Genomic DNA, 17,880 nt, shown 5'->3' with positions numbered 1-17,880 from the left:
ATGACAACACATCAGTTTTAGTTTCCCCAGAAAGGGGTGACGATTAAAAAGTAATTCTGTTTGCACATCACCTGCTCTGACAATCATAATGATACTTCAACACAATGAGCAGTCACAGATGTATAATAACAGTTATTTAACGCAGTTGGATTGGTGCTTCTCTGTGAATTATATCTCTTTTCCAGGGAGACACTAAGCTTAGTTCTAGATAAGAGTTCCTTTTTACCCCTCATTCATTCTGAGAACTCTGAGATTACTATTATTTAAAACTCACATTTTGGTCTGGATGTGGTATGTGTTGTAACATATTCTATAACTACAATTACTACCCCAGTGAGTGGTTTTGAAGGCACAAACAAGACATAGTATAACTTTTCTGGGAACCCTTTTTGACTCGACAGCACCACTTTTACAACCACAAACAGCATTTTTAACCGTAAACTCTTATCTCTCTGAACACTCCCAAGCTGTCCAGACTAGGACCAGTTCCCAATCTCTACCAGGTTTCTGAAGTCTTCTCTCACTTCCTGGCCTCTGTAGCCCTAGCCCTCACTCTAATCTTTTATATATCAAGTTCTAACTCTAGCCCTGGCCATAACCCTAGCACTAACTCTAGTCCTGTATACAACCCTAGCCCTAAATCCAGCCCTGCTCATAACTCCTGCCCTTAGTCTAGTCCTGCCTGTAGCCCTGGCCCTAACTCTAGTCAAATATAAGACCCCGGCCCTAACTCCAGTCACTCTATCCCAGGACCTATGCATCTTGTGGGTGCCTCCTCCCTATCCCCTAGGCCTATCCAAAACCCGATCCCAGCCAATCCTATTGTGTCAAACTGTTGCCCAGCAGCTGTGGTCCATTTGGAGAAGGGAGGGGCCTGCGTGTTTGTTAGTCTTGGCTACGTATGAACTTGTGTACCAGGGGGAATTAGCAGATCGGCTCACAGAGCAACAGATGTAACCCACGCCCATTCAAGAGAGTGGAACAAACACAGTGCATGGCTCTCCAACCACTATCGCCAAACCGTCAGCCAAATAGTTGTAAAAATACATCGAGGAAAGAGTCTAAAGGAAACATATTGTTCACTAAATCCTGGAATTGGTGAGTTCTGCATTTATTGACTGTTATTGTTTCCATTACAGAGTTAGTGTGTTGTGGTTCCAGGATACACCTTGTTGACAAGTTGCACTGTGTAGGACAGAGAGAAAAGGGGAAGAGGGCTGAGCCATCTTGTATACTGAAACTAATAATAACTGAATAACTGAACTCAATCTAACACAGGTTTTCAGATTGAGATGTCTGTTTCAATAATGCACCTCTTTCTTGTAGTAACCTTGAATACATTGACAATTTGTTTTCAATACCTGAGAACTGTCACGACATGACTGCATGATAGAGTCGCTATTCGTCTGTTTCTATACCAAAAACTGAAATTAGCTGTATGTCAATATACAGTATGTTGTATTATGGCAAGTGAACGTTTTTAAGCGCTAATCAGAATTGTTTGAGGTAATTTGTTGTGTAGCATCGCATCATCTAACTAAACTATTGATCTGCATCTTGGCAGACTTCAGATACAATATTGGCCAGTAACAATGGCGATGGCACCTGAATCAACTACTGGTTCCTACATAGTTAGGACGAATGGACTCCGGACACAATTCAACAGTATGGGTGAGTCTAACACATTAAATTCCCTATGACCCAACCAGCAGCCTTCTAGATATAACACTCAAGTGAAGTTTAGGGAAAGTGCTGGACAATACAACAAAGGAGAAACCTGGCATGGAGAGGCAGAGAAAATAAAGCAGATCTAAAGTCGTGCATCCTGTTGGAGAAGACTTACAACAAATCTACATTCTGGGGGAATATCCACACAAAAAGATCTGTGACATATTCTTAGGATAAAAGGGAGCCCTCACAATTAGCTCACGAGGTCCTGTACAAAAAAATAATCACATTACCATTCACATTATTGCTTCACATGTTATTAGATTCACTTTGAACCATTTTCACTGAATGGTTTTAGTCACATGATATTTACAAACCCGATTCCAAAAAAGTTGGGACACTGTACAAATTCTGAGTAAAAAAGGAATGGAATAATGTACAAATCTCATAAACTTATATTTAATTCACAATAGAATATAGATAACATATCGAATGTTGAAAGTGAGACATTTTGTAATGTCATGCCAAATATTGGCTCATTTTGGATTTCATGAGAGCTACACATTCCAAAAATGTTAGGACAGGGAGCAATAAGAGGCCGGAAATGTTAAATGTACAGATAAGGAACAACTGGAGGACCAATTTGCAACTTATTATGTCAATTGGCAACATGATTGGGTATAAAAAGAGCCTCTCAGAGTGGCAGTGTCTCTCAGAAGTCAAGATGGGCAGAGGATCACCAATTCCCCCAATGCTGCGGCGAAAAATAGTGGAGCAATATCAAAAAGGAGTTTGCGTAAGGGTCAAGGCCGGAAAACCATACTGGATGCCCGTGATCTTCGGGCCCTCAGACGGAATGATACTGTAATGGAAATCACAACATGGGCTCAGGAATCCTTCCAGAAAACATTGTTGGTGAACACAATCCACCGTGCCATTCGCCGTTGCTGGCTAAAACTCTATAGGTCAAAAAAGAAGCTGTATCTAAATAGGATCCAGAAGCGCAGGCGTTTTCTCTTGGCCAAGGACAATTTAAAATGGACTGTGGCAAAGTGGAAAAGTGTTCTGTGGTCAGACAAATCAAAATTTGAAGTTCATTTTGGAAAACTGGGACGCCATGTCATCCGGACTAAAGAGGACAAGGACAACCCAAGTTGTTATCATCTCTGATGGTATGGGGTTGCATGAGTGCGTGTGGCATGGGCAGCCTACACATCTGGAAAGGCACCATCAATGCTGACAGTTATATTCAAGTTCTAGAACAACATATGCTCCCATCCAGACGTCGTCTCTTTCAGGGAAGACCTTGCATTTTCCAACATGACAATGCCAGACCACATACTGCATCAATTACAATGTCATGACTGCATAGAAGAAGGATCCGGGTACTGAAATGGCCAGCCTGCAGTCCAGATCTTTCACCCAAAGAAAGAGGAAGGTGCGACAAAGAAGACCTAAGACAGTTGAACAACTAGAAGCCTGTATTGGACAAGAATGGGAAAACATTCCTATTCATAAACTTGAGCAACTTGTCTCCTCAGTCCCCAGATGTTTGCAGTCTGTTATAAAAAGAAGAGGGGATGCCACACAGTGGTAAACACGGCCTTGTCCCAACTTTTTTGAGATGTGTTGATGCCATGAAATTTAAAATCAACTTATTTTTCCCTTAGAGTGATACATTTTCTCAGTTTAAACATTTGATATGTCATCTATGTTGTATTCTGAATAAAATATTGAAAATAATTTGAAACATCCACATCATTGCATTCTGTTTTTATTCACAATTGTACAGTGTCCCAACTTTTTTGGAATCGGGTTTGTATGTTGTATTTTCTTAAGGGATCTTTTAGTTCTGTTTTACACATTTTCTATTCAACTCTGGTAGGAAATACAATAATAATAATCATACCACACTGTTCAAACAAGCTCTGAGACAGTGGACACATTCCAAATGATATCTTATTCCGTATGTTGGGAACAAGGTAGTATTTTGGATGCACCCAGAATCTACTCCGATATTCACGTAGTGTCAGAGCTCAGAGCAGGTGACAGGAGGTTGGAGGTTGCCCGGGAGATGGTCCTTTGGGGATATGGAGGTGAGAGGAACAACTTCAGAAGAGAAGACAGCCCATGCATATTAATGTCTGGGCTCCTCTGGTCAATCACACCAAGAATAATTCATCACGCAATGAAGAACGCGTGTTACTGAACACCCTGGGCAGACAGATTTTATTAGAAGACATAGTATAAAAGTTTGTCTTTTTGCCTGAAAAAACTGAGAATACCTTTTTAGATGGTTGGTCCTTGTGATTTGGCACACAGCAATCATCTGAGCTAAAATGGGCAAGGAGAAGGAGAGCTCTAAATGACAGATCCAATGGACAGGAAATAACCCATCAAAACGGTTAGTTCCTCCTCAGGAAGAATAAAGGACTTTGAGAGATTGAAGGACGTAATGAAGGGAAATAGAGAGTGGGAGAATGAGTGCGAGATAGAAAGTGTGTGCTGCGGAGAGAGAAGGGAGATAGCATGTGTGCATGTGTGTGTGTGTGCAGATAGAGTTAGAAGGGGGTATCACACCATGGACCTGCTAATCTCATCCACCAGCTTTCTCTCTGTCGATCCATTTGGTTTCACAGGGCCTCCGAGTGTAACAGCCAATTGAATGCAAACCAATGGCAGGAGTAGACGAGCAACCACTGGTTTTAATTGGCTGATATTTCAGTCCTTCACAGTCTTGCGTAATCTTTCGATCTTCCCCACTTCGTTATGGAATACAGAGCTTCAGTAGCAGTATACCTAATCTGCCCGAACCCAGAACCAAAATGGGCTTCTCAACAATAATATAGAATATGTATTTAATGCGATTCTGCGTTGGCCCAATCTAACACAGCTGTCAAAGTCTCACTCCCGACCAAACCTCCCCTTTTAACCACACCCTTTCAGGTTGTGCTGTTCTTCCTTTTCTCCCTCCCTCTCTCCATGCCTTTCACTGGCGTAGCGTTACCAGGCTCTACGGTGTTATAGCCTGGGGCTGAGGTAACGGATCTACCTGCCGATTATTAAAAGGAGTGTCTGTTTTTCAGCCAGCCTCAGAACCAGAGAGAAGCCGGTTTAGGAATGCCTCCAGCGCCGCAGGTCGTGTTTCGGTAATGAGGACCGGCCGACTGGCAGCAGCTCAATTTCACCCTCTTTCATTCTGTCCCTCTCGCACAAACACAGACACACACACACACACACACGCACGCGCACACACACTGTACCCAACACACTCACACAGCAGACAGCATCGTCACAGACATGGAAATCCTAAAAAGTATGCTAACCCTAATCCACATCTGGTGTAGTAAGGATGTAGTAAGGACGTTGTAGGCTTGGGGTTACGGTTGAGGTTAGTGTAAGAGTTAGGGGTTAAGGTTAGGGGTAGGGAATAACATTCTCCCCCCAAAAAAATCCTCAAGTATTGTAAAAACAAAAAGGTGTGTAAGCGAACCATCCATGTGTATGCACCTGTGTGTGTCTAATACCTACATAAAGGAATAAACAGCCTGAGATAAAGAAAACAAGTGTATTTCTCTCTTCTGATGTCTGTGGAAAGATTGTAGACCACATTTGAACTGAATCTGACAAAGCGTCTTCACTGTAAAACACAGTGTTATGAAGAGGTTATCTTTCAAGGCAATTTCTCCTGCTGACATAATCATGTAGTCTATCTACATGAAAACATTCCTCTGAGAATATTTACCTCTCATTCTCCCCTCGTATATTTGCATGATGAATAGCAGCTATCGCAGTGCCATCCTTCACAGTGTGTCACACCAGCCAAGTGACTTCTCCTCGGTGACAGGATATGTGTGTCTGCATCACAGTCACTCTGTAGCTCTGTTGTTGTTGTTGTTGTTGACAAGCCAAAACGACGGGCTCAACGTGATGCTGTTTGAGATGGGGGCAATGTCACCTGGCTATCAAAGGGACACTGCATGCTTTGGAGTGTCAAGAACAACCTGGGGAGACAGTTAAGAAACAAGAAGATAATTCCGGAGTGCCCTCCCTGGTGAGAGTAGAATAGTAAGTCAGTCTTGTGTGAGAATGCTCATTCTGGTGAGCCGGTCGGATCTTGATTAGCAGGTGTGTGACTATCAGATATTTCTTTATGCATCTGTTTCTTGTTGAGTTAGATGGAACAAAAACAATCTGTTTCCTGTTAAGTTAGATGTTACAAAAACAATGTTATTCAGCTCCTGAGAGCCACACTGAATATGAACTACGAAAACAGTTTACATTTCTCAAGTTGATTAACTTTTTTCTGCCATTTTCCATGGCGGCTGTGTGTCTTGAATAAGTAACAGCAAACAAGCATACAATACTATTAGGCTAGCCATGCAACACTGCTTTCTTTGAATTACAGTGTAGGATTCATTTCATCACCACCACTGGGCTAGTTACTGTAAAATAGTCCTTCCTGTCAAAATCCTTCCCTACTGTCTTTTTCTTAATGAAACACCTCAGATTGATTATTCAGTCTCTTTTGTGTCCTTCTCACCTGGCACCTCAAGCTCAGACAGTCACTGCGGTTAAAACTGGAGTTACTAGTCAAAGTCTGGGTTTACTGCCAAATTAGATCAAAACCATTTTCTTCTCTTTCTTTCATCTCTCTGTCTCTCTTTATTTCTCTCAGTCAACCTCTATCTCTATTTTCTCTCAGTCAAGCTCTCTATCTTTTTGTCCCTGCTTTCTCTCTCTCTATCAACCTTCCTCAGTGTCCCTCAGTATCTCCTCCCCCCCCCCCCCCACACCTCCGTTTCCCTCTCCACACCTCTCACAAGTTAATGAGAGGAGAGAAAGCATCTGTCAGGCATGTCGAGCTGCCTGGCCCCAGCAGACCAGACAGGGAACTCAAGGTCGACTCATTGGCTCAGAGCAGCACCACAGTCAGGTCCTGGGAGAGCTACAGTGACGCTACCGACGCCTTAAACTGCTGCTATGACAGCTGGGAAATCAGCGTGGAAATATAAAGCTAAAGGAGTGGGAGGACAGTATGGAGAGTGAGCGACTACCATCTCAGTCAGGACATGGACTGCTGCAAGTCACATTGCCACGTTAAAGGAACACGGGCAAAAATAGAAGGATTTTCTTGGGGGGAGATTCCATTTTAGTTGTTGCTGTACATTTTCTAGATTCAAATGACATATTTTAAATAATACTGATTTCTTGCCCCGATGGCAGTCGGTCAAACTGTAAATCCTATGACTATGGACTTGCACTACATTGCGTCGCTGAATTACTGGACTGGGCAGGGTACTGATTTGAACACGGCATTATGGAGGAGGTCATTGGGGAGAAAGGGGCCGTGTGTTGACACAGACTTTACATGAATCCTCCTCCGGAACATCTGGCGTAATGATCCGGAGTCAAAAGGGACTGGGTTTAGTAAGAACATGTGCATTAGTAGAACATTCCGTTTGGAATTGTTTAACAGGCGGTAGGAACCAGATTAAGGATACGGTCTAATACGATTTGATATCATTCAGCAATTGATCGAGCAGTATTCCCTTCCTAATTTATTTCACAAGGGTTGTGGGGAGAGAGAGGGAGCTAGAGAGAGTGCATGCGAACGCAAAGACATCCTTATTTAAATCTACTTAACATTTCTTGGCTGAACCAGCCTCTCAGACACCCTCCTGCCTGTCCTTCCCCAGGCAATAATGCACTCCTCCATTGCCTTGAAACCATAACAATAAGTGAATGGCCCCTGCAGCACCAGGGAGCCCATACTTATATTGTATGCTGCTCTCCATCTTGTGAGACTCTCTGTCTGGACCTCATTAACTTCAGAGTGCTGCGCCTGAGCCCCAAATGATCTCACTACAAAGCCATCTCATTTTGCCCTCCTCTCCTCTCCAAGGGCCGCTGCTTCAAAACAAAAGAAAACCAAATTACCGTCATTTCGGCCCTCGCCTGGCCTATCCAGTCCTCTCTGTACTCCTGGGCGAGTGATGGGAGGTCAGGGAGAGAAAGAGGGGACAGCAGAGAGGGATTGGGGGAGAACAGGGAGATGTTACTTTCTGCCGTCATTCCTTTATCAAAAGACAGACAGATCGCCTGCAGTTCATTTGGGATTGCAAGACATCCTAATGGAAAGAACCCAGCTTGTTTCAAAGGAAAGTCAGCACTGTACTTTACCTTTCCAGTGTAGTGATGATAGAGAATATACTTTACCATACTGCATGTCATGTTTGCATCAGCCTACTATACTCATGAAGGGATGAGCTTGAATTAATTCCACAGTATACTGTATATGGAAACTGGGTCAAAGTTTAAATGGAGTGCATCACTGCACTGTGACTGTACATAATTGTTAAACCCCCCATTTTATTTTATCTACACACATTTGTTTTATCTATGCTATAGTACTTTGAAGAAAATTACAAATGAAGTAGGAGAATATTTCATAACCATTGATAGACAGGAAACTACTACCCCAAACATACACATACAGCTCTGTAAAAAATATTTTGGAAAGGAAAGAAAAAGGTGCAGTGGTCTCTGTGCAGTGGAGCTTATAAAAAGCATATTGGGTTTAATTTTGGGTTTAATAAACATTAATATTTCTGAATAGGAAACATCACTTGTTTTAAGCATCAAGCAGCCAGCCATTAAAGGAGCAATAAGGACATTTACACATTTTCACACACCTAGAATTTGACTTGGTCTTATGGTGCTAAAGATTCTGCAAGAGATAGACATATAGGGACTGGACACACAAAATATGTTCAAAATTCACATACAATTATATATGACGAAGAGCACATTGCATAACACAATTGTATAGTTTGGATGTGTTAGAGGGGAACTGTATGGGGTTGAGAGAGTGGTAGTTAAGTGGCCTTATAAAAGTTGGGCAAAATCCGTACTTTTTGGCCCCACATTCACAAGGTGAAAGGAATTTGTGAGTCAAAGCCGAACTAAAACTGGTTAAATTTTTCCTTATAATGCAGAGTCTGCAGCAACAATGGAGGGATTAGCTTTCTAATTCATAATCAGCGTTATGCCATTCCAGACAGAGCAGCAGTCATTACTAGAAAATTGCCTTTCCTGCCAGACTTTGGCTTCCTGATGTGAACTTTCTCTTGGCCACCCTATTCAGGGATTTATATCTGTTTTTGAGCTTGTCCTGCGTGCCAGTGAAGAGAGCTCTATGAGCTTCCTCCTTGTCACAGCGGTGGCCCCTGAGCTCAGCAGTCCATGGCACTGAAGTCCATGGTTAGTCATTGCTATGTGAAAATAGATTCCTGGTCAGAAGAGCAAGATTTAGACTGTACACTGAGTTCCTCTCACCAACCTGGATTGACCTAAAAACACCTTTCTCTCAGCCTTGAATTTATTGCATCGTTCTGATACATCTGATACAGCATCAGGGATGGAGTAGTTTGGACATTATTCCTTAAAGCAGAGAGCAGAGGTCAGAGAGACGTCCTAGTTAGAATTAAAGAGTAGCTGTAGGTCCTCCATATTATTTGCAAGAGAGCATATGCTATAAACAGAAAAACCTAGAAGTGCAGTATACCGAACAAGAGCACTGTCTCACTTCCCCTAATGCTTCTGATTTTAGATTAGATTCAACTTTTTAATTGAACAGTACGAATACAGTAAAACAAAATGCAATTAGCATCCAACCAGAAGTACAAGCATTTACAAGTATTAAGTGTAATGTATGTGGGGTTGTATAGATGTGCAATGAAGGCAAACACAAGTACAAATGGCAATACTAAATGTGCAAGAAGACAAATTGAAGGTAGCATGTGCATCTGAAATGTAGGGGTAGCACCTTTCTAGTTGCATAGACACGGCTTGAAATCAAACACATTGCTAGTGAAAACTGAAGTTGCCTCTGATTCTTCTGGGTTTCTTCAATTTATAAATTCAAGGCTATTGTAATGGTTCAAGCCAAAATGGCATAGCTTTGTTTTTTTGTTTATTTGTTTAATTTAACCGAAATGCATTTCCAACGCCTGTGTCAAGATGCAACAAATTCATAGTGAGGACATGAAGGAATGTATAGCAAAATAACATAGATCATCATAGTAAGCTTGCCCAACTCACCATTATATAAGTCACACGCAAATTGACATTGTGTTATATATTCCATTATTATCTCATTAATAAAAAATGTATTTACTGGAATGAGGCCAGTGAAATATAAAAAAAGTCCAGCACTGCAACCTACAAACCAGTGGTCCCCTCAAAGGGATATAGGGTTAGCGTTGGGTTGGGTGTCTATAAAAGTGCCGATGTAAAAAGGGCTTCATGAAATAAATTTGATTGATTGATTGGTTTAGATAGATAGATAAATAGATAGATATACCCCAGCTGTCATTGACTTATATACTGAACAGTGTACGGCTTATGGTAGAGAAATTAACATTCAATTCACGGGCAACAGCTCTGGTGGACATTCCTGCAGTTAGCATGCCAATTGCATGCTCCCTCAAAACTTGTGATATCTGTGGCATTGTGATGTGTGACGGAAATGCACATTTTAGAGTGGCCTTTTATTGTGGCCAGCTGAAGGCACACCTGTGCGTTTATCATGCTATCTAATCAGCATCTTGATATGCCACACATCTGAGGTGGATGGATTATCTCGGCAAAGAAAAAGTGCTCACTAACACAGATTTAGACAGATTTGTGAACAACATTTGAGAGAAATAGGTGCATAGAGAATGTCTTAGATCTTTGAGTTCAGCTCATGATAAATAGGGGCAAAAAGAAAAGTGTTGTGTTTTTAATTTTGTTCAGTGTAAAATGAGCAACACCAGCTTAGAAAGATTTTGAGGTTTAATGACATCTCGTAACATATCAAACTGTGTATGCATTCAGCCATGATGTATAGTGTTTCATGTAAACGCAGTGCTTACAGTATATTTAGTAGGAAAATATTGAGCCTTTAGGCACGTAGGCCCTGGAGCGGTGGTGTCAATGAATTAGCAGGGCTGTGGAGTCTACTTTGTGCTATGCCAACAATGACCAGTTCAGTCTCTGTGGCCGGCTTCAGTGCCACTAGCTCTCTAGAGGGACAACCTGTGGACCCTGTTTGGGCAATGTCTGGGGAAAACAGATGTTTCGTTTGCAGAAACAGTACAAGAAACAAGCCGACAGCGTACTGCAGATGTACCAAATACCCCGCTATTCCCTATAGAGTACATTGTTTTTGACCAAAGCTATGCAGACCCTGGTCAAAAGTAGCATACTATATAGGAAACAGGAAGACGTTGGGGATTCCTACAGAAACTCGGTGGGAGCAGTCAGACCCTTAAGGGGGTTGAAAGACACACTCTGTTTGTTTTACTGATTTATTTTCGTAGCCCTAAGCTGTGGTTTGCTGATGTTTCCTCAGCCTTAAGCTTTCCTGTTCCGTCTTTTCCTCTGTGGTACTACTTTATTCTCTGACCAAAAATTCTGTACTGTGTTTTTCTAGCTAATTATTTGTGCTATGTGGTTTTTTTTCCCAGAACATTCTTCTGCAGTTATGGGTAAAATAACCCCAGGTACAATATAATAGTGTCTTCAGAAATCACGTGTTGATACTGGGTTGTTTTTGATGTCTGTTTGGGTTGTAGTTGTGCTGGAATACCCGACTCCTTAGTATTATTACTACCACTTTGGGGTTGGAAACTAGGTGAGGTTTGAGAACCATTTAATTCGGGTCAAGCCGATGTTCTTTGCAAGGCACTCTGGGGGGGATGACACTGTGGAGTTGTTAACAGTGGTAAACTGAGGTCTTGGAGCAGACAAGCCATCTACTGGAGGAAAAGCAGCTCCGTCTTGTTGAGGTTGACCTTGAGGTTGTGGGCCAACATCCAAACAGAGATGACAGACAGAAATGTGTGACACCCCCCTGGGCGTCAGAAAAAGAATTGAGTTTCATCTGCATAGCAATGATGCAGAGACCATGTGAGGATTTAAAAGAGCCAAGTGAGAAGATGGGGGCACAAAAGGCCCTGAGGACATGAAGCCCTGGGGACATGAGCGTATGATTCTCTATGCATTACCTGGTTGGAGCAGTCTCCCAGGATGGATGGAACCCAAGAGTGGGCGGAGCCTGAAGCGCAGAGGATCTGACGGTTGACAGTGGTGGGAAAGAGAATCATCTTGGGCTGTGCAAAGAGCAATGAGACACAGACTTCATAACAACACAGTGTGTCAGAGACAGCATGCTTAAGTGTTTTGGAAACAGAAAGACAGAAGAGATACTGATCTGTAGTGGTTTTACATCAGAGGGGTCAAGTGTTGGTTTCTTGAATAGGGGAGTGACTCTGGCCATCTTGTGGAGAGAAGATTGAGCCAATTTAGCAGAGGGGAAAAATGATAGGCTAGAGCATGAGAAAATTAATATTGCACTTAACTGGGTTGGTAACTCTCTGGGTAGGTACTGAGAAGCTAGAATTGGAAGGGAGACAGGAAATAGAGAAGCTGACATGGGGTGTCAATGTCATTGCCTGTGTTGTGAGTGGGAATGGACTGGGCACAGGTGAGCTTAAGAAAGAGATTGGAGTAGAAAGAAAGAGGTGAAGAGAAATGAATTGAAGACAGATGTTGTAGTCACCCATGTACTATGAGAGCCGTCGTCAAGCTTAATCAGGAAGTCTTGGTGGATGACAGATGACAGCAACGACAGGTTTGAAGGTACAGGTGATATCGACCTCATGTAACAGCACCAAATTATTTCGGGGCTGTTACATGAGTAGCGGGGTTTTCTTTGATGATCCATGTTTCTGTCAGGGCAGTGTAGGCCAAGTTAAACTCAGCCATGTTGATCAGATACACCGAGAGGAGGAGTTGTATTCCACATGGGTTTTGTGGGAAGGAAACGCCAGTGTATGTAAAAATGACACGGAAACCAACAGGGATAGAAAACCCAGCCACTTCACAGAGCAAAATTATACTTTTTTGCTGTTGTTGGTTTTTGTAGCATGTATTGAGGAAATCATATATATTTTTACTGCTAATGCACTTTTTTTTTTTACTGCTAATGTATATTTTTGTAGACAATGTTTCTTTTTTACTGCTTTCTCAGAAGATACAGATTCATCTGCCTTTATGAGTGGAACAACCTCAGCCACGTTTATGGGTGAGTATAATTCTGTCATCAGACACCACACACTGTTACAGGCAGAAGGAGAACGCCAACACCTCATCCAAACACCAAAGGCTAGAAATACGTACGTGTGAATACAAAAAGAGACATTGACTGGATGTATTATTAGAGAGCAAAAGTCAGTAGGCTGCTTCAGTCTGAGACAGTGTTACAAGCCCATGTGTAAATGAGACTTTAAACGCTGCTCCGGTAAGGACAGTCAGGGGGGATATGGAAATGACAGGGCTGTGTGTGAGCAGACAGAGAGCAAGATGTCTGTCCCTGAAGCCTCTCACTGCCAGTGAGTGTCACATTGTGTGTGTGTGTGCGTGTGTGTGTGGGGGGGGTGGGGTTGTGTGAGTGCCTCTCCCTGAAGCCTCAATGCCTGTGTCTCATTCAACCTCACGTCTCTGACCTTAGTCAGTGAGAGTTAATAAGCCCTGTGAACTCTCCTCTCCCTGCTTAAATACTGTATCTCCCCTTGCATTACTGGCACACAGTCACACACACACATCACTGACACCTCTTAGCCCTCTCACCATCCTTGTGCCCTGAACATCCTGGTCAAAGAGAGTGCACTAACTGGGAATGTGGGGGATTTTGGGACACAGTCTTTAGAAGAGTTGCACATTTAAACGATAGTGATTAATGTGGCCTTAATGATAGGCTAACTCCTCTGATGAAGCAGGTAATTAAGCATTAATGAGCTATTCAGGAACTGCACACTGAAGCATAGCAGCACACCTGACTGTTTTCCCCGTACACCTGGAAGCTGTTGTGGGAAGTATATGTGTTTGGGTGCGTGTGTGTGTATGTATGTGTGTGCGCATGTGTGTGAGTGTGTGTGATAATCCACTGCAGGTGTGGAAATGACACACATTAGGCTGATTTGGGTGTGTGCGTGTGTCCCTCAGCTAGATTAAAGCCAAGGTGGATTGGACAGCTGTTCTGCTGCAATAACTTATACTTAGAAACCCCTTCATTGCTCTTTAGTCAGGCCCTCCTTTTCTGACAGTTGGAAAGGCACCTTACTAATGTTACTGTTCTAGCAAGACTGTGTACAGCAATTCAACAGGTTTTCAGCACACCAGCATCCTGTCTGAACTGCCTCACGATTTTAAACACAAGAAAAAGGTTCCTGACCTGTGGTTCATTCCAGGTCTCGGACCCGGATAGACAAATGGGTGTCTTTATGCAAAGTCATGTCAATGCATGCATGCATGCAGTACTGTTCATACCAACCCAGGGCCAAGCAACTACAGAGATCTTTATGCTTGGCAAGCATTGTGGACGCTTCTGTGGTGAAGGTGTTATGACTTCAAGGGACATTTGACAATGATAATTTGTTAGCGTGTGTGTGTTTGTGTGTGTGTGTGTGTGTGTGTGTGTGTGTGTGTGTGTGGATTACCAGGTTGTGTCTCTCCGTTATCGACATTGTGATTTTTTTCGGGCCCCTGTATCTTTGCAGTGCATGATGACAACGAGGCAGGCGAATCCTTTGTGGCCATTCTCGGAGGTAACTGTTTTCAAATGCTCGTCCACCTTTTGTATATGTCTGACCCATGGCACACACGTGCATCAGTTTCAATGTACAGTTATAAGGAAACCCTTCATCCCGTGAGCAGTTCCAGCATAATGCTTTACACAAGCCCGGCCCAGCCCGCAGCTAAGCTTCAGAGGTGTCTGTATTATTCCCTCTACGTTGTCTGAGAACAATATCCTTTGGGTATCACGGAGATGTCCTTCAGTCATTGTTTCTGGTTTCTCAGTGGTTTTCCCTACAGCTCTTAGAGGGGAAAGCGATCTTGCGAAACTGTATAAATATTCTTCTGTTCTCAATCCACTAAAACCCTAAACATTCAGGGTTTTACACTTTTACTTCAACATGATAGCATTCTATCCAAGGTCGACAGAGTGTCCCTGTCCAAAACGTTGAGTAAACAAGAGGTTTGAAAGGAGAACAGAGACCGTTCCGTGTCTGCCCGTTCCTTGTCTAATTGCCACCCCTTTCTCTCCCCTCCCAGGGGTCATTGCTGCAGCGATCCTGGCCCTGCTGTGTCTGGTGTTGCTGGCACTGTGGTACACGTTCAAACATAAGGGCACATACATCACCAACGAGTGCGGTGATCTGGTCGACACGGATGACAGCGCATCTCAGCGAGGGGAGCTTCTTCTAGAGACTGTGGACGAGAAAGATTAAGAGGAAGGCTTCTTTGGCTGAAAACAGGACTTGGTTTGAAACAAGGCAATTTTTTCCTTAATATTCCAGATATTGGTTAACAAAGAAAGAATTGTCCATGATACATGCAGGCCTTTCGAACCTCCCAGTAGTGGGACTGATTTCAGTGTTCCTCTTACTGGTAATGGTCCACCAAATTGGTAACATTTCCTACTATATCACATCAACACAAATTTGTAGAACAATCATTTGAGGATCCATCTTGCTTCTAACAGAAGATCTATACATCAAGCAAGGCCATGCGATGGGTTCTTTTGTTCCACTGTATATAATCCATTCTTGCTTTTATCTTTCCATATATCCTGTTTTTAAGTGAGCTAATCCTGCCTTTTTGGTTATACTATAGCACTTTCATGAGCCATTAACATTCAATAAATGTGAATCACTTGCACTTATAGTAGAATAATAAAATCAATGTCAGATTGTAGAGGTTTCTAAAAAGCGTAAATGCAGGCAATATTAACGCCAAAGATGCTGAAGCTGAAAAATTAACAAGCATAACATTTTCATATTTCTTTTAGATATATAAACAGTGGCTCTTAAAAGTAATCACCCGCATTGAACTTTTCCAAATATTATTGTGTCACAGCATTAATTCAAAATGGATTTAGTAAGCGGTTATTGAAAACGGTCAACACAAAAAATTGCGATAATGTCAAAGTAGTTTTTTAAAAATAAAATTCTAAATTAATTGCAAAATATAAAACAGGAAATAATTGATTATAAATCCATTCGCCCACTATGCTATGACACACCTGAATGATCTGTGATGTCACCATTTATCTTTAGAAGTCACGTCATTTGGTGAATGAAGTACCCCAGTTTGCAATCAAGGAGTTTAACATGAGTTCAGGTTAAAAACAACTGTCTCTGGGAGGACCTACAGTTGGTTAATACAATTCCTAACAAACACAACATCATGAAGACAAAGGAACATTGAAAGATCAGGAATAATGTTCTTCAAAATATCTAAGAACATTACCAGGGAACTGTAAAGGACATTAATAAGAATTGGAGAGAAAATGGCACAGCTGTGAATCTGTCCAGAACAGACCGTCCTTTAAAAATCTGAGCATTTGGAAGAGTCACTAGTCAGGGAATCCACCAATAGGCCTATAGCAACTCCAAAGGACTCAGTCTTCCACGGCAGAGATCCCGGGAGACCCTGTCCGTGGTGTTGGCAGCATCGTGCTATGTGGATGTTCTTTTATCTTCCAGCAGGACAATGACCCCCAACAAACAGCCAAAGCCACACTGGAGTGGCTCAAAACAAAAAGGTCAAAGTCTGGACCTCAATCCAATTGAGAATCTGTAGAAATAAAGAATGCAATGATGTGCACATTATTTAATCTTTATATTTAATTGAAAACAGTACAAGGAAAATATATCAAATGTTAAACCAGAGAAATGTTCTTTTTTTTGGAACAAGATATGCCCATTTTGAATCTGATTTGGGACAGGGGCATGTTTATTACTTAGTTGCATCACCTCTTCATTTAACAAAACTCTGTAAGTGTTTGGGAACTGGAAAGTTTTTCCATTCTTGCTTGATATAGGATTTCAGCTGCTCAACAGTTCAGGGTCTCCTTTGTTGTGTTTTGTGTTTCATAATTTCAAATGCTTTCAGTGGGTGACAGGTCTGAACTGCAGGTAGGCCAGTTTAGCACCTGGACTCTTTTAATACAAAGCCATGCTGCTGTAATAAATGCAGAATCTGGTTAGGCATTGTCTTGCTGAAATAAGCAAGGCCTTCAATGAAAAAGATGTTGTCTGGATGGCATCATATGTTGCTCCAAAACCTGTTTTTATTGTTCAGCATTAATGGTGCCCTCACAGATGTGCACGTCACCCATGTCACGTGCACTAATGCACCCCCATACTGTATTATCACAGATGCTGGCTTTTGAACTGTGCGCTGATAACGAGGTCCCTCTCCTCTTTTGCCTGGAGGACGCGTGATCATGATTCCCAAAAATAATTTCAAAATATCACGTTTTCCACTTTTCCTCAGTTCAACTGAAATTAGCTCGCAGTGGCGTCTCTGCATCTTGTTAATTGGTTAACTTCTATGCATGGTAATCTGGTTTCTTCTATGCATGGTAGAGTGGATGCAGCAACAAATTGTGTTTACAGACAATGTTTTTCAGAAGTGTCCCTGAACCCTTTTATTTTTCACTTTGACATTCATATTGTTGTGTTGATCATTGGCCAAAACTCAGAATTAAAACAATTCTGATTTCATGTTACAACACAATAAAATGTGGACAAGTCCAGATAGGACTTGATATTTTTGAGAGTCGTTTTAAATACATTTACCTACTTAAAGGATAGTATATAATGTAAAATATTATAATGCTCATGATAAGTAGACTACAGCTTTTGTTAATGTTACATCTGTATTCTATTTTTCAACATTGACATCAAATATTATTCCAAGCTGGTAATATTAAATAAACACTGTCTGTTTCCTAATGCCTGGATGTCAACTTTTTTTCATGAAGAAACCAATAACTGTAATACAATTTCATGAAATGAAAGGATGTTGAACTTTTTCTGGAAATAAGACTTTTCTGAAACTTCACAAACACAAACCCAATCTATTTTCCATTCCAAGTGACAATGCTAAGGCAAGACAATGCCGACAACAAATCAGCAAAAAATGTTAATTCTCCCTCTAATGCAACTCTTTGAAACTAATATATTACCATATGATTAAATCGAATGACCTCATTTTGCCTGATGAAAACAGTGTCTAATTAGTAATGGAACATACTCATTCCAGAAAGGAAGGACTTTTTGTGTCAACAAGGCAACAGCAGGAAGGTTTCAAAGGGAA

The 17,880-nt window shown here is 41.8% G+C and overlaps 1 protein-coding gene across 2 annotated transcripts; it reads left to right on the top strand.

The window, feature by feature from the left end:
- Positions 1–940: 940 nt before the first annotated feature.
- On the top strand, positions 941–16,327 carry LOC105022535 (glycophorin-C-like). 2 transcript variants are annotated; one of them, XM_010891050.3, is made up of 5 exons: positions 941–1,098; positions 1,565–1,671; positions 12,746–12,799; positions 14,274–14,321; positions 14,830–16,327. In XM_010891050.3, exons 2-5 carry the CDS (start codon positions 1,593–1,595, stop codon positions 15,003–15,005), a joined length of 357 nt encoding a protein of 118 aa, XP_010889352.1. In that variant the 5' UTR covers positions 941–1,098; positions 1,565–1,592; the 3' UTR covers positions 15,006–16,327. The 2 variants fall into 2 exon arrangements, with proteins under 2 accessions (XP_010889352.1, XP_010889354.1); XM_010891052.3 differs by lacking the exon at positions 14,274–14,321.
- The last annotated feature ends 1,553 nt before the right edge of the window (positions 16,328–17,880 follow it).

This window comes from Esox lucius, chromosome 22 (assembly GCF_011004845.1).
Source record: "Esox lucius isolate fEsoLuc1 chromosome 22, fEsoLuc1.pri, whole genome shotgun sequence".
NCBI lineage: Eukaryota > Metazoa > Chordata > Actinopteri > Esociformes > Esocidae > Esox > Esox lucius.
This window is presented reverse-complemented; position numbering and strand designations above follow the sequence as displayed.

Excerpts from the sequence above, each read along its gene's own strand:
- LOC105022535 (XM_010891050.3), top strand. The coding sequence starts at position 1,593 with ATGGCGATGGCACCTGAATCAACTACTGGTTCCTACATAGTTAGGACG. Across the intron at positions 12,800-14,273 it reads AACCTCAGCCACGTTTATGG|TGCATGATGACAACGAGGCA; the intron begins GTGAGTATAATT and ends GTATCTTTGCAG. Across the intron at positions 14,322-14,829 it reads CTTTGTGGCCATTCTCGGAG|GGGTCATTGCTGCAGCGATC; the intron begins GTAACTGTTTTC and ends CTCCCCTCCCAG.